Source organism: Crinia signifera, chromosome 6, assembly GCF_055691185.1.
Source record: "Crinia signifera chromosome 6, ASM5569118v1, whole genome shotgun sequence".
NCBI classification, from domain to species: domain Eukaryota; kingdom Metazoa; phylum Chordata; class Amphibia; order Anura; family Myobatrachidae; genus Crinia; species Crinia signifera.
The window spans coordinates 131,808,800-131,829,561 of NC_139222.1; the positions used below are offsets into that span (position 1 = coordinate 131,808,800).

General features: G+C 39.8%; 1 protein-coding gene across 6 annotated transcripts in view; it reads left to right on the forward strand.

The window, feature by feature from the left end:
• The window catches only part of THRA (thyroid hormone receptor alpha), a 139,719-nt gene extending 119,684 nt beyond the window's left edge, over positions 1–20,035 (forward strand). For all 6 annotated transcript variants that reach the window (XM_083147238.1, XM_083147234.1, XM_083147239.1 and 3 more), the window contains 3 exons: positions 2,497–2,643; positions 4,486–4,744; positions 6,349–20,035. In XM_083147238.1, the coding sequence (XP_083003364.1) occupies positions 2,497–2,643; positions 4,486–4,744; positions 6,349–6,599 (657 nt within the window). In that variant the 3' untranslated portion in view covers positions 6,600–20,035. The remainder of the gene's footprint in view (positions 1–2,496; positions 2,644–4,485; positions 4,745–6,348) is intronic.
• Positions 20,036–20,762: the final 727 nt, after the last annotated feature.

The following is a 20,762-nucleotide window of genomic DNA, read 5'->3' on the forward strand; positions in this document are numbered from 1 at the left end:
ATGCAGACACACAGGTTCTAGGATAATGTGTCGACTGTTGGTCGACACCTAAGAATGGTCAACATATCCTAGTTTGACAGTGACAGAGGTCGACACAAGGTTAAGGTTGACATGTACATGGTCGACACATGAAAGTTTTTCAAGGGTTTCTTTGGTGTCTATGTTGACATATGTCGTCATGGACACCGTATAAGTGTACTGCGTCCCCTCGCATGGCTCACTGAGCTCACAATGCTTCGGGAACGGTGTTTTATAAATATATATATTCTCATTCTATGCCCAGTTTGATAGTAAAATGTGATGTCTAAACAAAAAAAAAAACCACAAAAAAAATGTGTGTCGACCATGTACATGTCTAACTACAACTTGTGTCGACCTTCTTTCATTGTCGACCTAGGGTATGTGGACAATTTTTCGGTGTCGACCTAGTCACCGTCTTCCAATAGTGGTCAACCTAATGAGTGTCGACCTAGATATTGTCAACCCAGGGACCGGATACTGACACATATATGAGAATGCTGTACTACATGCAGTGACACATGTATCAGAATGTTGCGTTTATGTATCCAAATACATATATATTTATGTATCCAAATACTGTACTACATGCAGACATGCATCTGTGAGACTGCAGTACTATTTTGCAGATACACATTTACTTCAGTGTATGACTGCTTGGACACAGGCAGATGCATACTACAATGCAGTCATATACTGTATGTATCGCATTACAGTACTACATGCAAACATGTATCATAATGAAGTACTAAATAATAAAATCAGAATTCAGTTTTACAGGAAAATACACATGCATAAGACTGTTACTATAAGCTTGTGCATAAGTATCAGTATGCAGTTCTGGATAGGCACACACACAATCACGGCACCCTAGAGTATCAACATTTTTCCACGTCACCCCATGGCCAAAAATAAATGACATAAAATGAGGTAGATTGTGTTTATATGTGCTTCTTGGGGCAGGATTTGCTTCTGTTTGTACACATATTCTATGATTGGCAGCCACCAGCACTGGTTTTGTCCATAAATAATTGATCATAATTCATTTGAATTGGTCCTGGACCACCAACCCATGGCACCCCTGCAAGTGTCCCGAGGCACCCCAGGGAGCCACGACACACAGTTTGGGAACCACTACACTATAGAATAAAAAGAAGACCCTGTATAGTGTATAACACTCTTCTGCTTGCAGACATAATACAGAATGCTACCTTAGGCAAATATGCATGCAGTCAGGGTAGGGCTGGAAAACTTTGGCTCGTGCTCAAGTATTAGAAAGTGGGCTATTCTACAGCAATAGCATGATAAATGATGCAGATGTAGTAACCCTCCATGACCCAGCAGCTATGTTAACCATGATTGTACGTATTTCTACTCATGTAGCCTTGTGGAGATATCTGCTGTGTGTCTGTTACCATGAACCAAGGCGACCAAGTTCCTAGCACTATCAGTACAGTATGTACTATATACTGTAGTCTGTACTGTTAACCACCACTCCTTCTGCATTATTAAGGGCTCACAAACGTCCCCTTACCACTGTATGTGAATATGGTGCAGTGCATGCTACAAACTGTATAGCTCTGTTTAGTCTCACTGTATGTTGTACTGTAATTGCTCATTGTACTTTCATGTTGCAGTGCATTTTATTGCTTCTCACCATATGGCTGTGCTGCAGAACATTCTAGAAATGCAGACACGTACATGTGACCCTGCTACAGCAGCAGTATAATCCCCTTGCTTTATATGTACATTCTATACATAGCATTACCTCTATATGACTTTGCATTAATGTCCCTATCTCTTTGCAGCAGTGCATTTTAATAATGTTACATGTATGTTGCACAGTTGGTGGCCAAAATAACTTGTAACACGATTCGTAGACAGCATTGATTTGACCATGGATTCCCACATAGTGAAGATTAGTATACTTCTAGCAGACCTCTGCATGACGCACACATGTATATTTTCTAAGAGAAGGATAGAAGCAGGTGGGAGCAGCAGCTACTTCCCTCCCTCTCTTCTTCCCATGCTGTCTCCCGCTCCCTCCTCCCTCTGTCACGTGGATAGCACACGCTTTACCCCCCTTCCCCCATGTTGTTCTGCCTTGATGGGCAGCTCCCTCTGCTGGATATATGGCAGAGAAGCTGAAGATGCAGATATACTGTACTTACAGTAATGTTTCTTTGTCAATTCTTTCAAACTTGGTTTTATTTCCATTGTTTTATTTATACCTTTAATTCCATGTCTGTAAATATAGTTTTACTTATTACATGACAAATCTGCAAAATTATTACCTATTTTGTACAGTTTTGTTTTTATTACTTCAGCTGCTACACTCTTCATTCTATGTAAGGTTTATGAATGTTGGTTGATTGAATATACCCTGGTGGTTTTATTTGCTTCCACTACTTACATTTCACTTCTTCTTTTTTGTGTGTTTTTTTTTTTCTTTCTCCCGTCTCACACGATCTCACACAGCCTGAAGACATTGGGCAGTCTCCGATGGCATCAATGCCTGATGGTGATAAAGTTGATTTGGAAGCTTTCAGTGAGTTCACCAAAATAATCACCCCTGCAATTACACGAGTGGTTGACTTTGCCAAGAAACTGCCTATGTTCTCTGAGGTGAGTTATTTGTATGGAAAAGCTGTGGAGTACTTTATACAGAAGTAGTAGCACAATGGGTCAAAGTTTTCTGGTGAGAGTAAATGTTTATTTACACCACAGTTGCTTTTCCTGTGATATGATTTTTTTGTCTTCCATACCCCTGGATTAGGCTTTTCATTTATGAGTACCCCCTCCTTTCAATTTGAAATATCCATAGTACTCACAAGTGGAGTTGAAGTGAGCGGTATGTGTGTCCTTATGTGCGTCCTTATATTAAGGAGTAGCGCAGGAGTAGTGTACAGTCAGGAATCAGTGTCTGATCACTATCTGTGTACTGTCTGTGGGGGTTCCTGCTAATGTCTGTAGGATTAATGCCGGTGCTTCCTCCACCCGTGTCAGTGCGGGGCAGATGATCTAAGCTACCCGTGGATTGCCAGTCAAGCGAAAGCACAAGGAGATGCTGAGAGCGCTTCAGATGGAACTGGAAGTAATGCAACATGGTTTGTCTCCATTGCAATGGGAGACTTCTTCCGCCATCAGGAGACTTCTTGACTTATTTTTAAGTACCCCCAACCGGTCTGCAGAGTACCGCAGGTTGGGAATTGCTGGTCTAAAGAGAGTATAACACACATGGCAAACTGAAGAATAGTTCTTTGTCCAAATCATCTTATGATGGGATCTGGCCATACATAATTGCCATATTAAGTAAATTCAGCATCTTTTGCTGTTGCGTGTGTATCTGAGTTGCAATGGCAGTCGCAGTGTATATTAGGACTGCTTCTTTGTATGTAGTTGTAAAGGCTCCAGTGGCTTAGGGCCTGATTCTGGTTGTTTTGCAAAGTAGCGGTAGTTGACAGCATCCGCTGGCAGTGCGAACACCGGCCCCCCACTACATGACGAATTTCTCGCAGCACTGCGAATGGATGTTTTGCATAAACATCCATTCACATGCTTGCGTACGTGCCTGAAATCATTAGATGGTCGCTAACCATTGAATGATTTCTGTAGCTCTTGCTAGTCTAAGTCACTCTCTGGTGATTTAGATTCGTGGCTCCCTGCTCCGAGAACAGGGCGGGCAGCTGAGAACCGGTGACGTCAGCCGCTCACCCCCGGAAGTGGATGCCCAGGAAACGCAGGGCGTTTGCGTGTGAACGCCCCCTGCCACCTCCTGCAGGCCCCCCTGGTGCGAGCACCTCGGAGACTATGCAAGTCTCCTAGGGCGCCCGCAGTGAAGACCTACACAGGAGCATATTCACTTATGTGCACGCGAAGATCTTCAAAATCGAACTCCCCGTATGAACGTACAAGGGAGTTTGTTAACCAGAATCACCCATTTAGTTTCATCAGAAAATCTGAGCAACCATAGGTTTCCACATAGGTGCTGCAATGTTCCTACCATAGGCTTCCATCTCCCTGCCTGCCGGCGAACGCCGCAGGGGTTAAAAATCGCCGTCAGGGGCAGTGAGCCCCTGAGGCGTTGAATAGGGTGAGAGGGAGGGCTGGCAGCGAATGCTCCAGCCCTCCGGAACCCTGCGAATGTGCAGCGAATCCTAAACAGGATTCACTGCACATCGTGAAAAACCTCATTGAATACTCCACAGTATGTTTTGGGCCCATGTGCTGTATGTTAATATTTGTAATTTAGAGGAAATTACCAAATTTGCATCCAGAACCTGCATATGTATCGGTAGCTTAAGAAGCTAGTAATTGTTTTCTTTAAAGAAAAAAATCTGTATATATTTTCTACAAATCTTTCTTGGAAGTTTTGTTTTCCTTCCTGTTCCTGAGGTACAACTTGTCCCTCAAATGTTTTTATTTAAATATTTCGCTTATTGTAACAACTTGCACTCTTCCTTGCAGCTGCCTTGTGAAGACCAAATCATCCTGTTGAAAGGATGCTGTATGGAGATCATGTCTCTCCGGGCAGCCGTGCGCTATGATCCAGAGAGTGAGACTCTAACACTGAGTGGTGAGATGGCAGTGAAGCGAGAACAGCTGAAGAACGGAGGGTTAGGGGTGGTCTCTGATGCCATATTTGACTTGGGAAGATCTTTGTCTGCATTTAATCTTGATGACACAGAAGTGGCTCTGCTCCAAGCTGTACTCCTCATGTCCTCAGGTGATTGCACTGCGTTGCTTTTTAATAAGGATTCATCCGTTGAATTAAATAAGTTAGATAACCCTGAGCATAGAAAGCTACACCATCCTTTGTCCTGAGGTTGCAGTCAGCATCCTGGAAGTCACAATGCCAACTGTCACAATACGAGAGTGTCATTCTCACTGTCAGAATCCCAAAACATTCTGCCAGTAATATTAGTGTTAAGCTGCATTGGAGAGGAGGTTAGGATTAGGCTGTGGGAGGGGAGGATTAGAGTTTGGCTATCGGAGGGGAGGGTTAGGGGGAGGTAAAGGGTTACTGTACTTAACAAAACTTGTGTTAAATTGGGATGCTGACGGTGAGAGGAGTAACTCTGGGAGGCAATGGAATCATCTGCCTCCGGGCTCCTGCTCCCAAGAAGGCACCACTCCTCCCCTGCAAGTTTGAATCAGTGAATTGAAAGCCGGTGATATCGCTTCTGTGGCTGACTCCCCCTTCTTGCAGGACAATAGACTGAATCCCCCTCCCTGCAAGACAATAGCGTTACACTGTCTTTGTTCTTAACATAATTTTTGCAAGTGTCACACCCTGTATTAGAACCCATGACCAGTTCCACTGAAACAGATACCATTTAACTATTTTCTCCTGCATAGGAAGCATGGTAGCTATATCAAGTTAATACTACATAGCTCTGCCTAACAGTAATGGTTTTGAATGAACAATTATACATAGTCAGAATCTGCAGTATAACAGTGCAGGAGGAACTAGCTCTATAGTAATGTTTATGGACGAAGAAGATAACAAGTATCTGATGGGGTGTTAGAGAGTGAGTCGCTGTGTCAAGGTGCAGTACAATATACCAGGGGTGTCACACACGTAGAAGATGAAAAGAAAAAAAAAAGGGATTTGGGTGACTGCACACTGAATATAGGCGACAACGTTTACATTTTTTAAATGTAGTTATACACTAATTTATGTTTATTTATTCAATTATTAAATTGCGTTGCTAAATTTTAAACGTTGTCAGCTATATTCAGAGCACAGTCACCCAAATCCTTTTTTTTATATATATATCAGTAAAGTGTCTGCCTCTAGTGAGATAGGTCATAGGTTCTAATCCTAGTTATAACTGTTAAGCAATTTATTTGTTTAAAATAAATGATATTTGTAAATAAATGGTGCAATTTAATCAAAATTTATAAAAAATATACACACACATACATAAATATATTTATAAAAGGTGGTGTGTGTGTGTGAGTGGTGGGGGCAATCTTTATCTTGCCTCCAGAACACTGGGACAAACTTACGCCACTACTGATGTTAGTATTTTAACCATGGCATCCCTATGGTGTGTACACATGATGCGATTTAGGCTAATGAACGATTTTGAAGATCCAATTTTGGCTGAATGCGCTCAAATAGCTTTTTTGTCAGGATCCCTTACTCAACCCATAACCATAATCTTTTTCAGACCAGTAGAAACGCCTCAATATGAAATAATAAGTCCTTCCTACAAGTAGAAATGTAAAGGGACTTTAAATGCACCATCCTTTTTTAATTTCAATGTAAATTTCTGAAATCCAACTGACTTAAGTTTTTATTTTATTTGTGTGCTGTTTTCTTAGACCGAACGGGTTTAATCTGCACAGACAAGATAGAGAAATGTCAGGAGACATACCTTCTTGCCTTTGAACACTACATCAACCATCGGAAACACAACATTCCCCACTTCTGGCCCAAGCTCCTTATGAAAGTGACTGATTTACGCATGATTGGAGCTTGCCATGCTAGTCGCTTCCTGCACATGAAGGTTGAATGCCCCACAGAGCTCTTTCCACCGCTCTTCCTTGAGGTGTTCGAGGACCAGGAAGTCTGAGGGGCAGCGGAGTGGGGTAGAGAGGAAAGGGAATTTCTTGGCTCTATAACAACCCGCCATCCCTGAAAGGATCTCATGTCCTGCAAAGGATGCAGGTTAGTGGCTACAAAAGCACTTCTCATTATGAAAACTGCCACCGAAACCCGAACAATCCAGGAATGGAAGCTCCCAGGATGACATCGTTCTGAATCTAATGAACAGTTCCTTGATCATCATTGTGGAACACCAAAGGAACAAGGATTGGAAGCTCCTTTGTTGTCACCACCCAACAATCTTACAATGGAAACGGTCACCTTTTTCGTAGTTTCCTTTTAAACCATTTTGGTACACTAAGACCCAAGAATTTAAGTTTATTCAGACACCATCTTTGGTCACCTGGTAAAGGCTGACTGGGTGACGTCATTTCAGATGTGGGAAGAATAAATATAATGAGTAAAGCTTTAAGGTTGCTTGCCCCCCCCCCCCATATGATATGTATATGTGTGTGTATATGTCTTATATATCTATGCATATTTACATATTCACACATATACATACATATAACTAAGAAGAAAAAGGCTTCACATTGGAAAGTGCTTGGCCTTGTTAAGCTAAGACATTTTGCAGACTCATGACCACCAAAAGGCTATAATGTCAGCTCTTCCTTGGCCAAAGTTGCCCTGTACACATTATGCAGTGTCCAGTGATAAAGTGGGGATATCCTTCACTTGTCTGTAATATGCGAACTCTCCACCTGTCCCATGTTTGTGAGCCGAGGATTTGTCACAGAACAGAGCACACATGCACACTGCTGCATTTGGAAATATCTGATTATGCTATATATGTATATATTAGTATGTTACACATGACTAGTTTAGTGCACGTAGATCTGGATCAATGTGAAGTCTGCATTTATTATAACATGCATATGATTAAGGGGAAGCCAGGCTAGACATTAATTTATCACATTCCTCTAACAGGCCAAGATCTCAGGATATCCTTGCTAAGAGACAGCACAGCAGGCATATTCATTGACCTTGATCTGTTATGGATTTGTGAGCTCTGAATTGGAGCGATCAAGTTTTACACCTGTAATATCTGATATGCAGGATTCATACAATTGTGGAATGTAGTAAGCAGAATAAGACATATTGCATACAAGGAAAATGGTACTTATACTATATGTGTATATATGTTGCACAATCAGATATATTTCTTCCCCAGGCTCTGAATTCACCTGTACAAGGTGCATTTAGTCAGTAATTGGGATTACCTCGCTACCAATGAGGCGGTCGGGAAATGTAGAGATTTCTACACCCATGCACAGAATTCCCTCTATAGCACCCTCAGTTTATGAGAACCATCCAACACACATACCCACTTGGGTAGAAACAAAAAATTGCACCAAAGTCTCCCCTTTACCCCCCAGTCCCATACACTGCCATGCGGAAAACCAGAGTCCCTCTGCAGCTACACAAACCAAAAATGTTTCTGAAAAGCACTTTTACATGCCATTATTGCATATATTAACCCTTCCTTTGCTGCTCTATTGTACCCTCTTATGGATCATTAGCAATGTGATCCTACATGGCTTTATAAAGTACCAGGCCTTATTGTCTAGCCAGCAGTGTATATTGTCTAACCCATTTTTGGGTTGCTTTGCCAATATTTCTACAAGATGGAGAAATCCCACATTTTAAATGTAGACTATAACTATGCCCAGTCCCTTTCCTCTTGCACTTTGCAGAAAGCACTTCTTACTATTGATGGTTTCCAATTTATGTTTGAATGTTTCAGTTTCCAAATAAGCTCAACTAGAAAGGCACTTATTTTTCTTTCATTGTTTTTGTACCCCACATTAACTTTATTCTTGCTCCATGCTGACATTGTAGCTATCAGTGTGTGGTGCAATTTACATTTACTTATTGGGGACTGTTTTTATTTTAACAGAGAGCTCAGTAAAATTATGGAAGCATAATGTGTTCTCAAATATAGCACTTACCTTAAATGTAATTTATATAAAATAAAATAAAAAATAACACAATGTAGCTATATTAATATCTATCTAGCATCCCCATGCAGCTAGATGTAGATATTACTATTGAGGCTGGATAAATATAAGAAAATCCTTTCCTCCTGTAAGTAACAAGGCTAGGTAAAAGTAGACCTGTCATAAAGTGCCTCATGCCTTGGTGATGTCACTGGTTCCTGGTGAAGTCATAGGGCTAATATTGGATGCAGCATTCAAAGTGTCTGCCTCCAGTTTGTGTAGGTGATGGGTCCTTTTGACAGTGTGGTGCAAGTATCTCATCATGTGAACTGTAGCCCATAATTGCATTGATGTGTCTAATGCAAATTAGACCAATGGGAGCAAATAGCCAATGTTATATTACGTTTTACAGTTCACATGTTTGCTTAATCTCCACTGTCATTCTATCTTAAAACTTTGCTTTGTTTGTTCTGTCCTGAGTAGTTAGGACTTGTAGTTACTATGATAATTTAGCTGCTGCCAAAATAGGGACGTTTTGGCCACTTACATTGTACTTACTTATTTCTCATTCTGACCCCTTACACACTTTTATTTAGAGTTTTAGGGTTCAACATTTTCCGCAGGCAGATACTACCCCCCATTTCACTCTCAAAAGCTGAATTATGGAAGCACTTAATTATACATATGTGTGTATGTATATATGTGTATATATATATATATACTTTAGAGCATAATAATCCCTCATATACATGTGTTTTGTTTTAATTTGTCATTTGTAGAAGCGAGGTTGGTTCTGCAAAGGGAATTCTGTGCCATAAACTGGGGATACTAATGTTGCATTTGATTCTGTCACCGGGATGTCAGCTCAGTACAGATAATTATCTAACAGATAATGGTCTATTCTTTGTTTCTTTTTGTTTCTTTAACATTCAACTGTTGATCATGGTACCAACAGAATCTAAAAAAACAAAGACAAAAGAGAAACAGAATGTAGTAGATTACTATCTTGCTGGTAACCTGAGGTGAGCTGACATCTGCTGTTGCGAGGAATATGCCTTCAAATCATTCCACTACCAGAGAGAATTATGAGCATTTGTTTGTCCAAAGTGGTATGCTACTAAAGTTTTACCATACTGTTTCATTATAATTCCACTTTGCATTCTGAAATAAGCTATTGGGAAATTGTTTAGCTGGTCATATGGGTGACTGGTAAAAAATGAGACAATAGTTTGAACAATGTAACTGGCAATGTCTAAAGTTTTGTATTTTTCCAATTTTTAAGCTGCTTTTTTCTCTCTGGTTCTGGGTGGTTCTAAGTTTCCTCGCAGCATAAAACACTCTGCTTCTGTCTTACCTCAGCTGTATGGAAGAGGAAGATAATTTGTTTTTATATAGTGTTTCTCTTGGTTCTGGGCTGTGTTGACAGTCAGCCTTTTGCACTGCCGACTGCCAATGTGGCCCTGAGCACACAGCTATGTCTCTTAGCTTAACGTCTGCGGACTGGACGTTAAAAAGAAGTAAGGTCCGGTCCACTCAGTGGACATTAAAAACTCCAGGCCTTCGAGACCTGGCTAATTTACCCAATATCCCTTTCACCTCTGCCCTCTGTCTGTCTCTCTTTGTCTTTGCAAACCTGTGTGCTTAGCACACTCTAAATAAGAAAAAATGTGTATATAGTTGTATATATGTGCTTCTGTGTATTCACCTTTAAGGTGGCTGCATTTGTTTGTTCTTTTCTTTTTCTTTCTTGTAACATTGTTTAATTCAGTTAAAGGCCTCTTTGCTGCCAATATGCTCTCTGGCAATGAAGGGGTTGCAGACGTGTGCTTTTCTTTTGTTGTCTGGCTTGAGGGGAGATTAAAATGGAGGATAGCTCCGCAAGGTGTTTGGTTAGATATAATTCTAGCAACAGATAGAAGTGCTGAGTATCCATACATTCTACATTGTTGCTTCATCTGCAATCTGCTTATTGAGGTTACAGGAACATATCTTAATAGATGGATTTTAGTGATACTCAGATGCTTAACATTTTGCTTCCCTGTTCAGGTTTTTTTTTTTTTTTTCAACCGAATGTTGGTGGATAATTTTATAAGGAAAGAGTTACAGACGGAGAGCAGTTTTTCTACTGGGAATTGCATTTTGTGATCAGTAACCCTATGCGAATGATACTTATTTCAGTAAAAAAAAAAACTTGAATGAACAGAACTACCAGCTTCTCATGGAGGATATATCTCCATTATTTCAATAGGGTGTCCACCCAACTCTACAGCTTGGACGTCATAAGCATATTATTCTTGAGGTGGTTGATGGCAACACCTGCAGAGTACAAACTATGGTTTCTTCCTGTCCAGCCAGATTACTGGTCACACTTCAATTGTAAACAGTGTGCCACAAAGACAACACTCAAGTTTGGAGACCATCACGCCCCATAAGATTTTGGCAGGTCTACAGGTTGGCCTGCTCCCGAAATGCTAAGCAACATGTGTACTCACTCTGAAGATTGTATGCTACCAAACACCCCCCCCCCCCCCCCCCCCCCATGCCAACTTCTCGACACTACATGTAATTCTCTCTGGGATATTTTTTTCCGTTCATTCATGATCTTAAGCAGAGGAAAAATTGTAACTGACAATAATGGAGCAGGCAGGATTTGCTTGCCAGGAAGGGGAAGATGAGCATAAAGCCAAGCTCACTCTCCCACCTCGCACACATACACTTTACTCACACCGAGGTTAAACCAGGAAGACTTTTTTTTTTTTTTTTTTTTTTCTCATACACTCATACCTCAACCACCGCAACCCTTCTGTCTCTCTCCTGCCGACCTCACTGTACTGGCTCAGGGTGAGAAACTTGTATTTGGAACTCTATGGATTTTCAGTTCTCACCAGCTGCAAAGCTAAAGGGATCTGTACAGAAAAGACACATGCACCAGAGTGGACAAACAGGAGAGTCACTGAACTAAAGAAAATAAAAATAGGAGGGATATCAAAATACCCCTTTGTGTTTCTATCTACAGCATTAAAATAAACCCATTGACTTGTCTCAGCCACAGGCGATCATACAGACCTCAACAGTGTGCCTCCTCCAGCCCTATACAGCTTAAACAAAACAAGGATTTATGATTCAGAATTTAGGTTACCGTTTAATGTAACTTTATTTTTTTTTCTATTTTTTTTACCCTATTAGCCCCAAATGTGTGGGGTACAAACATGGGGTTAAACTGATGTTAGCCATAATTTGCAAGGCGTAAAATTTTATAGAAGAGTGGAAAATATTTGTTTATTTTTTTTTATCAGTTTTATTTGTTTTTTTGCTTTCATAGGAAAGAGGTGAGGGTAGAGGAATATGAGGCACAGCCCTACCACCACCTCTGTAGATTCTTAGTGGTTTCTTATGAATATTGGTGGGTATAGTGGGGGGTATTGTGTGTTTCTTTAACCTCTCTCCTTTCAGATTATTTTTGAGAGCATGGTGGTTAAATGTTTACTCAGCCCCCTTTTCCAGCCAGAGATTATTTGACTTTTACAGTAAAACAGATTGCATGGTATTACTTTGGCTGGTAATGCAGGGCATGAGTGGGTGATCACTGTATCTCTTACAATGCCTTTCAAATCGTCAAGTTCTGACCCACAAGATATGTTGGTTTATTCAAAATATATATTGATATATATCTATATATAGATTTTTTTTTTCCACTTTTGGTAAATTTTTAATAATGTGAGATTAACTTCTTCACTGCTTGAAAATACTGCTGTGGCACTGAAGGGGTTAATGGACATTGCGCTTTCTTTTTCCCTCCCTCCCTCCTGCTCTTTCTCTCACTCACTCACTCACTCACTCACTCTCTCTCTCTCTCTCTCTCTCTCTCTCTCTCTCTCTCTCTCTCTCTCTCTCTCTCTCGCTCTCTCTGGGTCAGAATGTGCCCTCTGTCTCAGCACTTTCAGATCCTATATGTTCCAAATCACTGGATCTTAATCATTATGCAACGTAGAAGTTGAGCTTCTTTGCTCACCAGTAACAGAAACATATAGGAGTTGTGAGTTGAGAATCCCACCCCTTTTCCCCATAAAAACTCCTCCCCTATAATGCTGTGTATATTTATAAAGAATTGAAGGGTCACGTGACTCCAAGTATGTATGGATCGCAAAATGGACAGTCTTTGCTTGAACTACCCTGCCTATTTTAGTGCACAAGTTATTATTCTCCCAAGTGAAGAAACAGAGTGTTCTAAACATATACATACAGATGCCCATTCTGAATATGGGTCATTATGTTGCTGTAGTACCCCTTTCCTTTTCATCGTATCTCTTGTTCAGAATGTAGAAACGTACCCTTCCAAGCTTTAGATATATAATCTCTGGCAGCGGAAAGGTTCAGGCGCAGAGAGGCAGAAACTGCGTCAGCAATCACAGGGTTTAAAAACTAAGCTCAATCTCAGCATTATCTTGTATCTTAATTTCTTGTGGGAGGGTCCGTGTATGTGTGTGTATATATATATATATATATATATATATATATATATATACATATATACACACATATATATATATATATATATAAATATATTTGAAACACAAAACTTAGAAAAAAAAGTTTCTCTGTTACGGGTTTTCAAGCAGGTCTTTCATTCTTCAGTCACTCAAGTTAACCCATTCATTGCTGCACTAGGCCAAGAAGGCGGTACAGTTTTTTTTTTTCCTTAGGACAGAAATATATGTATTGTACCTTTTTTGTGAGACATCCAGCTATGGTCAGTGTCTACACAGCACATCACATTTAGTGTTACTCCCTGTTGCTGTATACTATAATATATTATTAGGGGCTGAAATCCACATTTTACCAGCCCCAAATCCCTAATCACAGGTGACAGCCTGAATGTTTATCACAGTTTTCCCTCTCTTCTCTTTCTGCCCTTCCTCTCCCCCCCACTCAGGTTTGACAGTTCAACATTAGGGATGGCTTGCTGTCATGAAGACACTGAAGACATTATATATGCTTTTATAATATAATACTGGCTTGGTAAATAACTCCAATCTATGTCAGCCAGCAAAGAAGTGCAGACAAAATGTTTAATCAATTAGATATATGTAAACAGTGTTTACATTATCATCATCTATATATATTTTTTCTTTGCTGGACACTGTTATATCTGTTATAATCACCGTGAAAAACTGTCACTGTCCCAACCCACTTTCCTATTCTAGCACTTCAAGGGTTACCAGGCAGGGTTCAGTGCAACAGCTATGCAAGTGGTGTACACTGGGTTAAAAAAGGTTTGGTTTGGGGGGATTTTTTTTTACATTATATGGTGACTTGTTCACAGGGAATATACTGGAATCGATTTTCAGTGGTGACTTGCTTACAGGAAATACAGTGAAATCCCTCTCTTAATAAGGCTTGAACATAGGTTACAGATGGTTTTTGTTGTCACTATATTGCAATACAAGTATGTTATAGATTTAAACACCATGAATCAAATTACAAATTGTCTTAAGTAAAAGAGCTGCTTATCCCATATGTATATAAAATTAGGTTTTGCCATACTATCCCTTTAATCTAGTTCACATATAATATTTCCCCAAACTCTTGCGGTAAAGTTGCACTAATGTACAGATCGCTATCCCAAGCAGTGGAACCACAATATGGGGTTTTGTACTTTACAGGAGAGCAGTGATACCACTCGTGGTTATCAATTTACAGCACTGTTTCCCAAACTCTGACATTACAATCCATGTTTTAAAGGTGACTCAATTAGTCCTTCAGTCATACTGAATTAATCATATGGGCTTAACCATAGATATCCTGAAATCCAGGACTCTAATGGTTGAGTTTGGGAACCCTTAATGTTTGTGTTTCCACCATACCATTTGTATCAGATTTGCATCAACTGTAACAGTCCCACATGGTACAATGTTGTCCAACCCCAAATCTCCTGTTTGTTCGATGCTTAAAACGACTTCATATGTCACATATGTTTGTATTTACATTCGCTGTGCAGCTAAATTATTAGTTGTATTATCTGTATCTGTAAGGGTGCGTACACACTACACAATATGCTCCCTGAGTAATATTGTTACTGGTTTACCTTGAACTCCCTGGCAAACGATCTAGTGCATTTATATAAAAAATATCATTAATGATATCATTCAGTGATGTCATCCTGACCCTGCTCCAAACATGTTCTTGTTGCTGGTATAGTTTGACTGCATTTACAGACGACAGGCGGAGTTGTTAACGACCTGTGGAAGCATGCACAGTTAACGATAAAGTGTGTTCACACTGGATGATATGCAAGATAATATCGTTAACAATATCGTTATCGTGCATATTGTTAAAAAAGTTGTATAGGGTGTACGCACCATAAAGAACGCTTTAGATTCAGATACAGCTTTGCTTTTTAACAGATGAAAAGAGTATCCAGGGGTTCCCACTCACGGCCCTAAGGCCCCAAATCTGAATATATTATTATATTGTTTACTAATGAGGGGGAAAAATAAAGAGAAAAGTCACAATTACCATATTAACCCAGTGGTTCCCAAACTTTTCAAATCACGGCCCCCATACAGTATAAGTATGTTTTTCATGGCACCCCTAGGCTAAAAGTTGTTACTGAGAATTCCATGAAAAAAAATATTAACTTAAATAAGTTGTGATTACATTTTATCCTTAGGTCCAGTTATGTGATTCAGTCCTGTTTACCCACATCATTTATAATTGGAAGCCCCAAGCACTGATTTTACCTATTTCACTGACCATAAATAATTTGAATTGGTTCTGGACCATTAACCTGAGGCACCCCTGCAAGTGCTCCGAGGCACCCCAGGGAGCCTAGGTGCACAGTTTGGGAACGACTGTATTAAACCAAATTAAATACAACACACCACTATATTATTTTTTATAGTCCATTCTACTTTCCTGTAGTTCAAATGGAAATAATAAGTAGTATACATAAATGCTGCTGATCAATTTAATTTAGTAATCTAAAGTAGTATAATGGTATTGGATGAAGTACTATCAGCTGGAGGAAAATTCTCACACAAAAACAGTTAAGTAGTGCTTCTGATGGTCTGTTTTATTGTATATTATTTTACTATCCATCTGTTGTCTGGATTCATGATACGCCCCCTGAAACTGCATATGTGGCAACAGTTAATTGAGGTGCAGTTTCGTGAACACACCCTGACTGTATTCGACTAATAGTCACCCACCACTTTCATCTCCCAATCTACTACTCTGGTGTAATGCTGCCCATACACGCTGCTTTGTGAGCATGCTTTCCGTGCTGTACTAGCACGGATCACATTGCATTGCATTGCATGTGCATCCGTTGTGCATGCAATGCGATGCAATGTGATGAAACCTAAGTACAAAAAGTATGTGCAAGCACATACTTATTGTACTGTGCGACGAGGTGCCGCGGGAGCGCGCACCTCAAAGCACACATCGGGTCAGCACTATAGCAGTGTGTATGGGCTGCTTGAGGCCTACAAATATGGTTGCCTTCACTTGTTTTGAACTAATTAATTGATAATAATGGTGTTTCACCACAGGTGATGGCAATAATAAATTAAGAAACAAGTCCACGAACAAAGAATTTAGTCCCTGCTGAAATGGCTCATGTTGGGAGTTATGGCGGTGCCTTGATAAGGAAGTTTTGTGTAGGCAAAAAAGGAGTTCTCCCAAAAAAAACAGATATACTTCCATCTGTAAATTACTCCCAAAGTCATTAATTAAAATTGCATAATACAGTATTTAAAGCGCATCAATTGCACTTTAATGCAGCTAGTCCAGGTCCTAGGTTATATTAAGCAAATGATCATGCATACATTCAGTCTGTGACAAGTAATTTATTGTCATGGCATGAATTTCAACATAGCTAGAACATTAAGAAAAATCTACTCTGTATAATGGAGTTCTATGGGATCACTTATTAAGGGCATAGTACATTATTTTACAGAGAAGCGCTGAGACAGGTTCATCAGCACTCTGTAAAATAAAGGCAAAGTACAAAGTTTTATCTAAAGTTTTATCTAGAATTGTTTATCAATCTCAATGTGTACCAGATTTTAAATAATTCATTATAGGCTTACGTCAGACAACTAGTTGATGCAATATTTAGTGAGCTGTGGAACAAGTAAAATAATGTTTAGCGAGTTGTAGCACCGACAATTATAAAAGCATTTATAATATCCTGGCACACTCGTCTCTTTGAAATCAAAGTTATTTTGTTATAAATAAAAAAACTTAATATACATATGAAATATACATGCTGCTTGGTATATTATAAGACCAGACATTGGGAATACTTTGTATTTAGTAGTTTTGGGCTGAATTGAACTTAAGTAAATGAAGGATCAGCCAGAGGCACACAGACATCCTGTGGCCCATATGAAATATGCAAATGATAGAATTCTTACCTGTCATTACCAGCCAACTCTATTCGTAAGAAAGTCTGAAAGCTAGAAGTGCCCATGTTTTGCTGTTGAAGATTCCCTGAGTACAGGTCACCCATTCCTTTTTTAACCCACTGTGTTGTCAACCATGGCACACCTTTCACACACCAGCAGATATTTACACCTCAGATCCTACAGCGTTTATGCAGAATACATTGTATTGGTGTTGATAATCCCGCAGCTTTGCGTGTAATGCATGTTCTGTTTGCTGATTGGTCTGCAGTTTTATTAGTCACGGGCGAAGCCGCTGTGCCACTCTCATCTCTGTGCCGTTACACACACTCCCAGCACTCTGGGGAATTTTGTCATGTTTTTGGATTGTGAATTTTCATAATGCTTTTTATTCCATCCTTGTAGGTGTTGTTCAATCTTGTTCTACCATGGCTATATGCTGGGGGTACTTTTATACTTATACTTAGGGTTCTTTTTTCCCCAGTAATTTTCTCAATAATAAACAGCATTTTTACTTTTTCTTCAACTAAATCCACAGAAAATATCGGGATTAAAGTCATTTTGCAAGATTCTCTGGCTCCTCTTGGGGAGTTAGGGTTAATCCTCTAGGTCCTATATTAGGATTCAAGTGGTCCTGTATTTGTTGATTTATTATTTTCCCTTTCAGCAGATTTTGACTGCTGTGAACTCACTGCCCTTTACCAGTGGGGTTCATGTGCTCTGTTCCATAGCACCTTTTAGATGATAGCCCAAACTGGTATGCCTCAAAGGAGCCCGTGCTTGTACAAAAAGTGTGGTTGCAGTTAAGTAAAGACCAAATTGGATACAAAGCAGTTTACTTCGATCCTTTAGGTCAGTAGAGATTTATTGTAGGTTAATCTTTAGCAAAAGTATTGAATGGATGGTGGCTGCCTGTGAAGGTGCTATGGGCTTACTTTAAAAATCCCCTTCAGGTGGCACTTTTTACTGCTCCCAAATACCAGGTTGATTCCAACCAGTAACATGCACAACCCATCTATATTGCCTTATCTGTCCTCAGCCCCATCCTTACTTAACCCCTTCCTCTCCCTAGACTCAGGCACGGTTTGCTAACACTAAAGAACTTTATATGAGGATATATGACTTATAGACTAAGACTGAGCATGTCTGGCTCCCATTGTCTGCAGCCTGGAGGGTTCACATGCCATATGTTTAGCCTGTGCCATGAGGGGATTACTTGACTGTTGATCATCAGGGCAGACTCGCGCAGTGCTGAGCTCATATCTAGTATAGGGTGACCTCCTGACTGTACAATATCAAGGCCAGCTTAGATAGAGTTTCTAATTAACGTAGAGTGGCCTGCAGATCATTTTCTTAACTCTGTTTACACTTTTGGCCCCTATAGCGTGTTGACAAATGTAGAGAGGGTAAGGCAATACCGGGTTTATATAATCAAACTTGTTTATATGGACAGTGTCAGACAGTACTGGTTATACACCTTCCATGTAGTCCAAAACTGTCTGACACGGATCTTTAAAAGCAGGTGAAACCTACATGGTCCTTTAAGTGTTTCCTTAGCTTATATATCTAGATTTATTTATTTTCCCCCATGATTATGTTTATTTTTTTTGTAATTAGAGCACCATATAATATAGTTGGTCAGCACTGCCTTATGATTAAATTAAAGGGTAAAAATATGCTGTTTAAACTTAATATCCTAGTACACATGACACTGCAGTGTATACCAGCATTGTCCGGTCTCTGCTGATTTGTACCTTTGTTGTTCTTGAAAAGCCTTAATATGGAAGATTTAGGGGTGTAAAACCAAAGGGTACAGCACTTCTTTGATTTGTCTGTCCTGATGATTGAAGAACCAAGCTCCACCCATTTGTAGCATCATGACAACATGGCAAATATAGCATTGTCTACAAATGAAAGCATTCTTGATTTATTCAACTTAAAAGTAATTAAATTGTTATTTAGACGAAGGACCGAACAGGGATGGCACTCACTAATATGCTACATGTGTATTGTATATTAAGTTTGGCAGTTGTACCAAATAGTGTATATTTTCCCTTTAATGACTTTGCCTTTCTGTTTTTTTATTTTATTTTATTGGGAAAATGTATAAACACAAGGCAATGTTTACCCCAAATGGGAGATGTCTTTCCCTCTTCATGCCATTATGGAGGGGACCTATCCCCTTCTAGAGACTTATCTATGCTTTGATGTTATAAAAAGGGGTTAACTGTTGTCTAGTAATGTCTGTGTCTATGTATCTTTTCAGGGACTCCCCCCTCCCCCCCCCCCCCCCCCAAAAAAAAACCCCCTTCTCTCCCCTAATTTCTCTCCGTTTCTTCCCCTGTCCTACAAATAAATAATGCCTGTCTATTTTTTTACTGTAATCTTTATATGCAGAGAGCCTATAAATGCTGTATTAAAAAAGGAAAAAAACTAATACGCCATGCTAACATTTAAGATTTTTTAATGTCTTCTCCCTTTCCTTCTCTATAGTGTTATGCTCCTGAAATTTCTTGAAATGAACCGCTCTTTGATTAGGTGCAGTCAGCCTGGACCTAGGAGTAACAGAGTGTGTTAACATGTATATGACCACATCACTGCTTTACTCAACCTTCTGGTAGTGGAATGGTTAAATGTGGGGGGAGGGGGGGGGAGTGTAAGCTCAGGGTTTTTGGTATATGTTAACTGTTTCTGTGCGGACATGGCTGATTGCCCCTACTCTCTTTTTTGTTTTATAAGCTTTTCCTTCAGAAAAATAGGCTGTTATTAATATTAAACGTCATATATACACACACAACTTACCTCAGATCCGTGGCAGGAGGGCAATAAAGTGAGAATGGAGGTGGAAGATGAATAATCTACCCACCCACCTCAACCGCCCTTTCTGTCCATTACCCTCTGAAATTTCCCTCTCCCTAAAACTATGTTGTACCGTTTTCTATTCCTCCCACATACTTTGTTTATTTTGTTTTGTTCAATTTTTTTTATGGTCCCGTTTTTTGAGGCCTGAATGTCCTTTCCACCAATAAATTGTAAGCTTTGTAATTACATGTTGCAATGCATTCTGGGTCTTGTCTTTTTTTCACGTCGGGGCACGGGAGCTGGGAATTTGGGGCAAGGGAGTTATGAAGTCCTTTGTGATATAGATCACCTACAGTGCATCCGGAAAATATTCACAGTGCTTCACGATTTTTTCACAATTTTTATGTTACAGCCTTATTCCAAAATGGAATAAATTATTTATTTTCCTCAATAGCCCATAATGACAATGTGAAAAAGATTTTTGGAGATTTTTTCAAATTATGAAATACTAAGAATTCACATGTACATAAGTATTTGCAGCCTTTGCCATTAGTTTGTTGATGCACCTTTGGCAGCAATTACAGCCTCAAGTCAATATGAATATGATGCCACAAGCTTGGCACACCTATATTTAGGCAGTTTTGCCCATTCCTCTTTGCAGCACTTCTCAAGCTCCATCAGGTTGGATAGGAAGTGTCGGTGCACAGCCATTTTAAGATCTCTCCAGAGATGTTCAATAAAATGTAAACCTGGGCTCTAGCTGGGCTACTCAAAGACATCCACAGAGTTGTCCTGAAGGTACTCCTTTGGTATCTTGGCTGTGTGCTTAGGGTAATTGTCATGCTGAAAGATGAAGTTGCCCCAGTCTGAGGTCAAGAGTGACCTGGAGCAGGTTTTCATCCAGGATGTCTCTGTACATTGCTGCATTCATCTTTTCCCTCTATTCTGACTAGTCTCCCAGTTCCTGCCACTGAAAAACATCCCCAC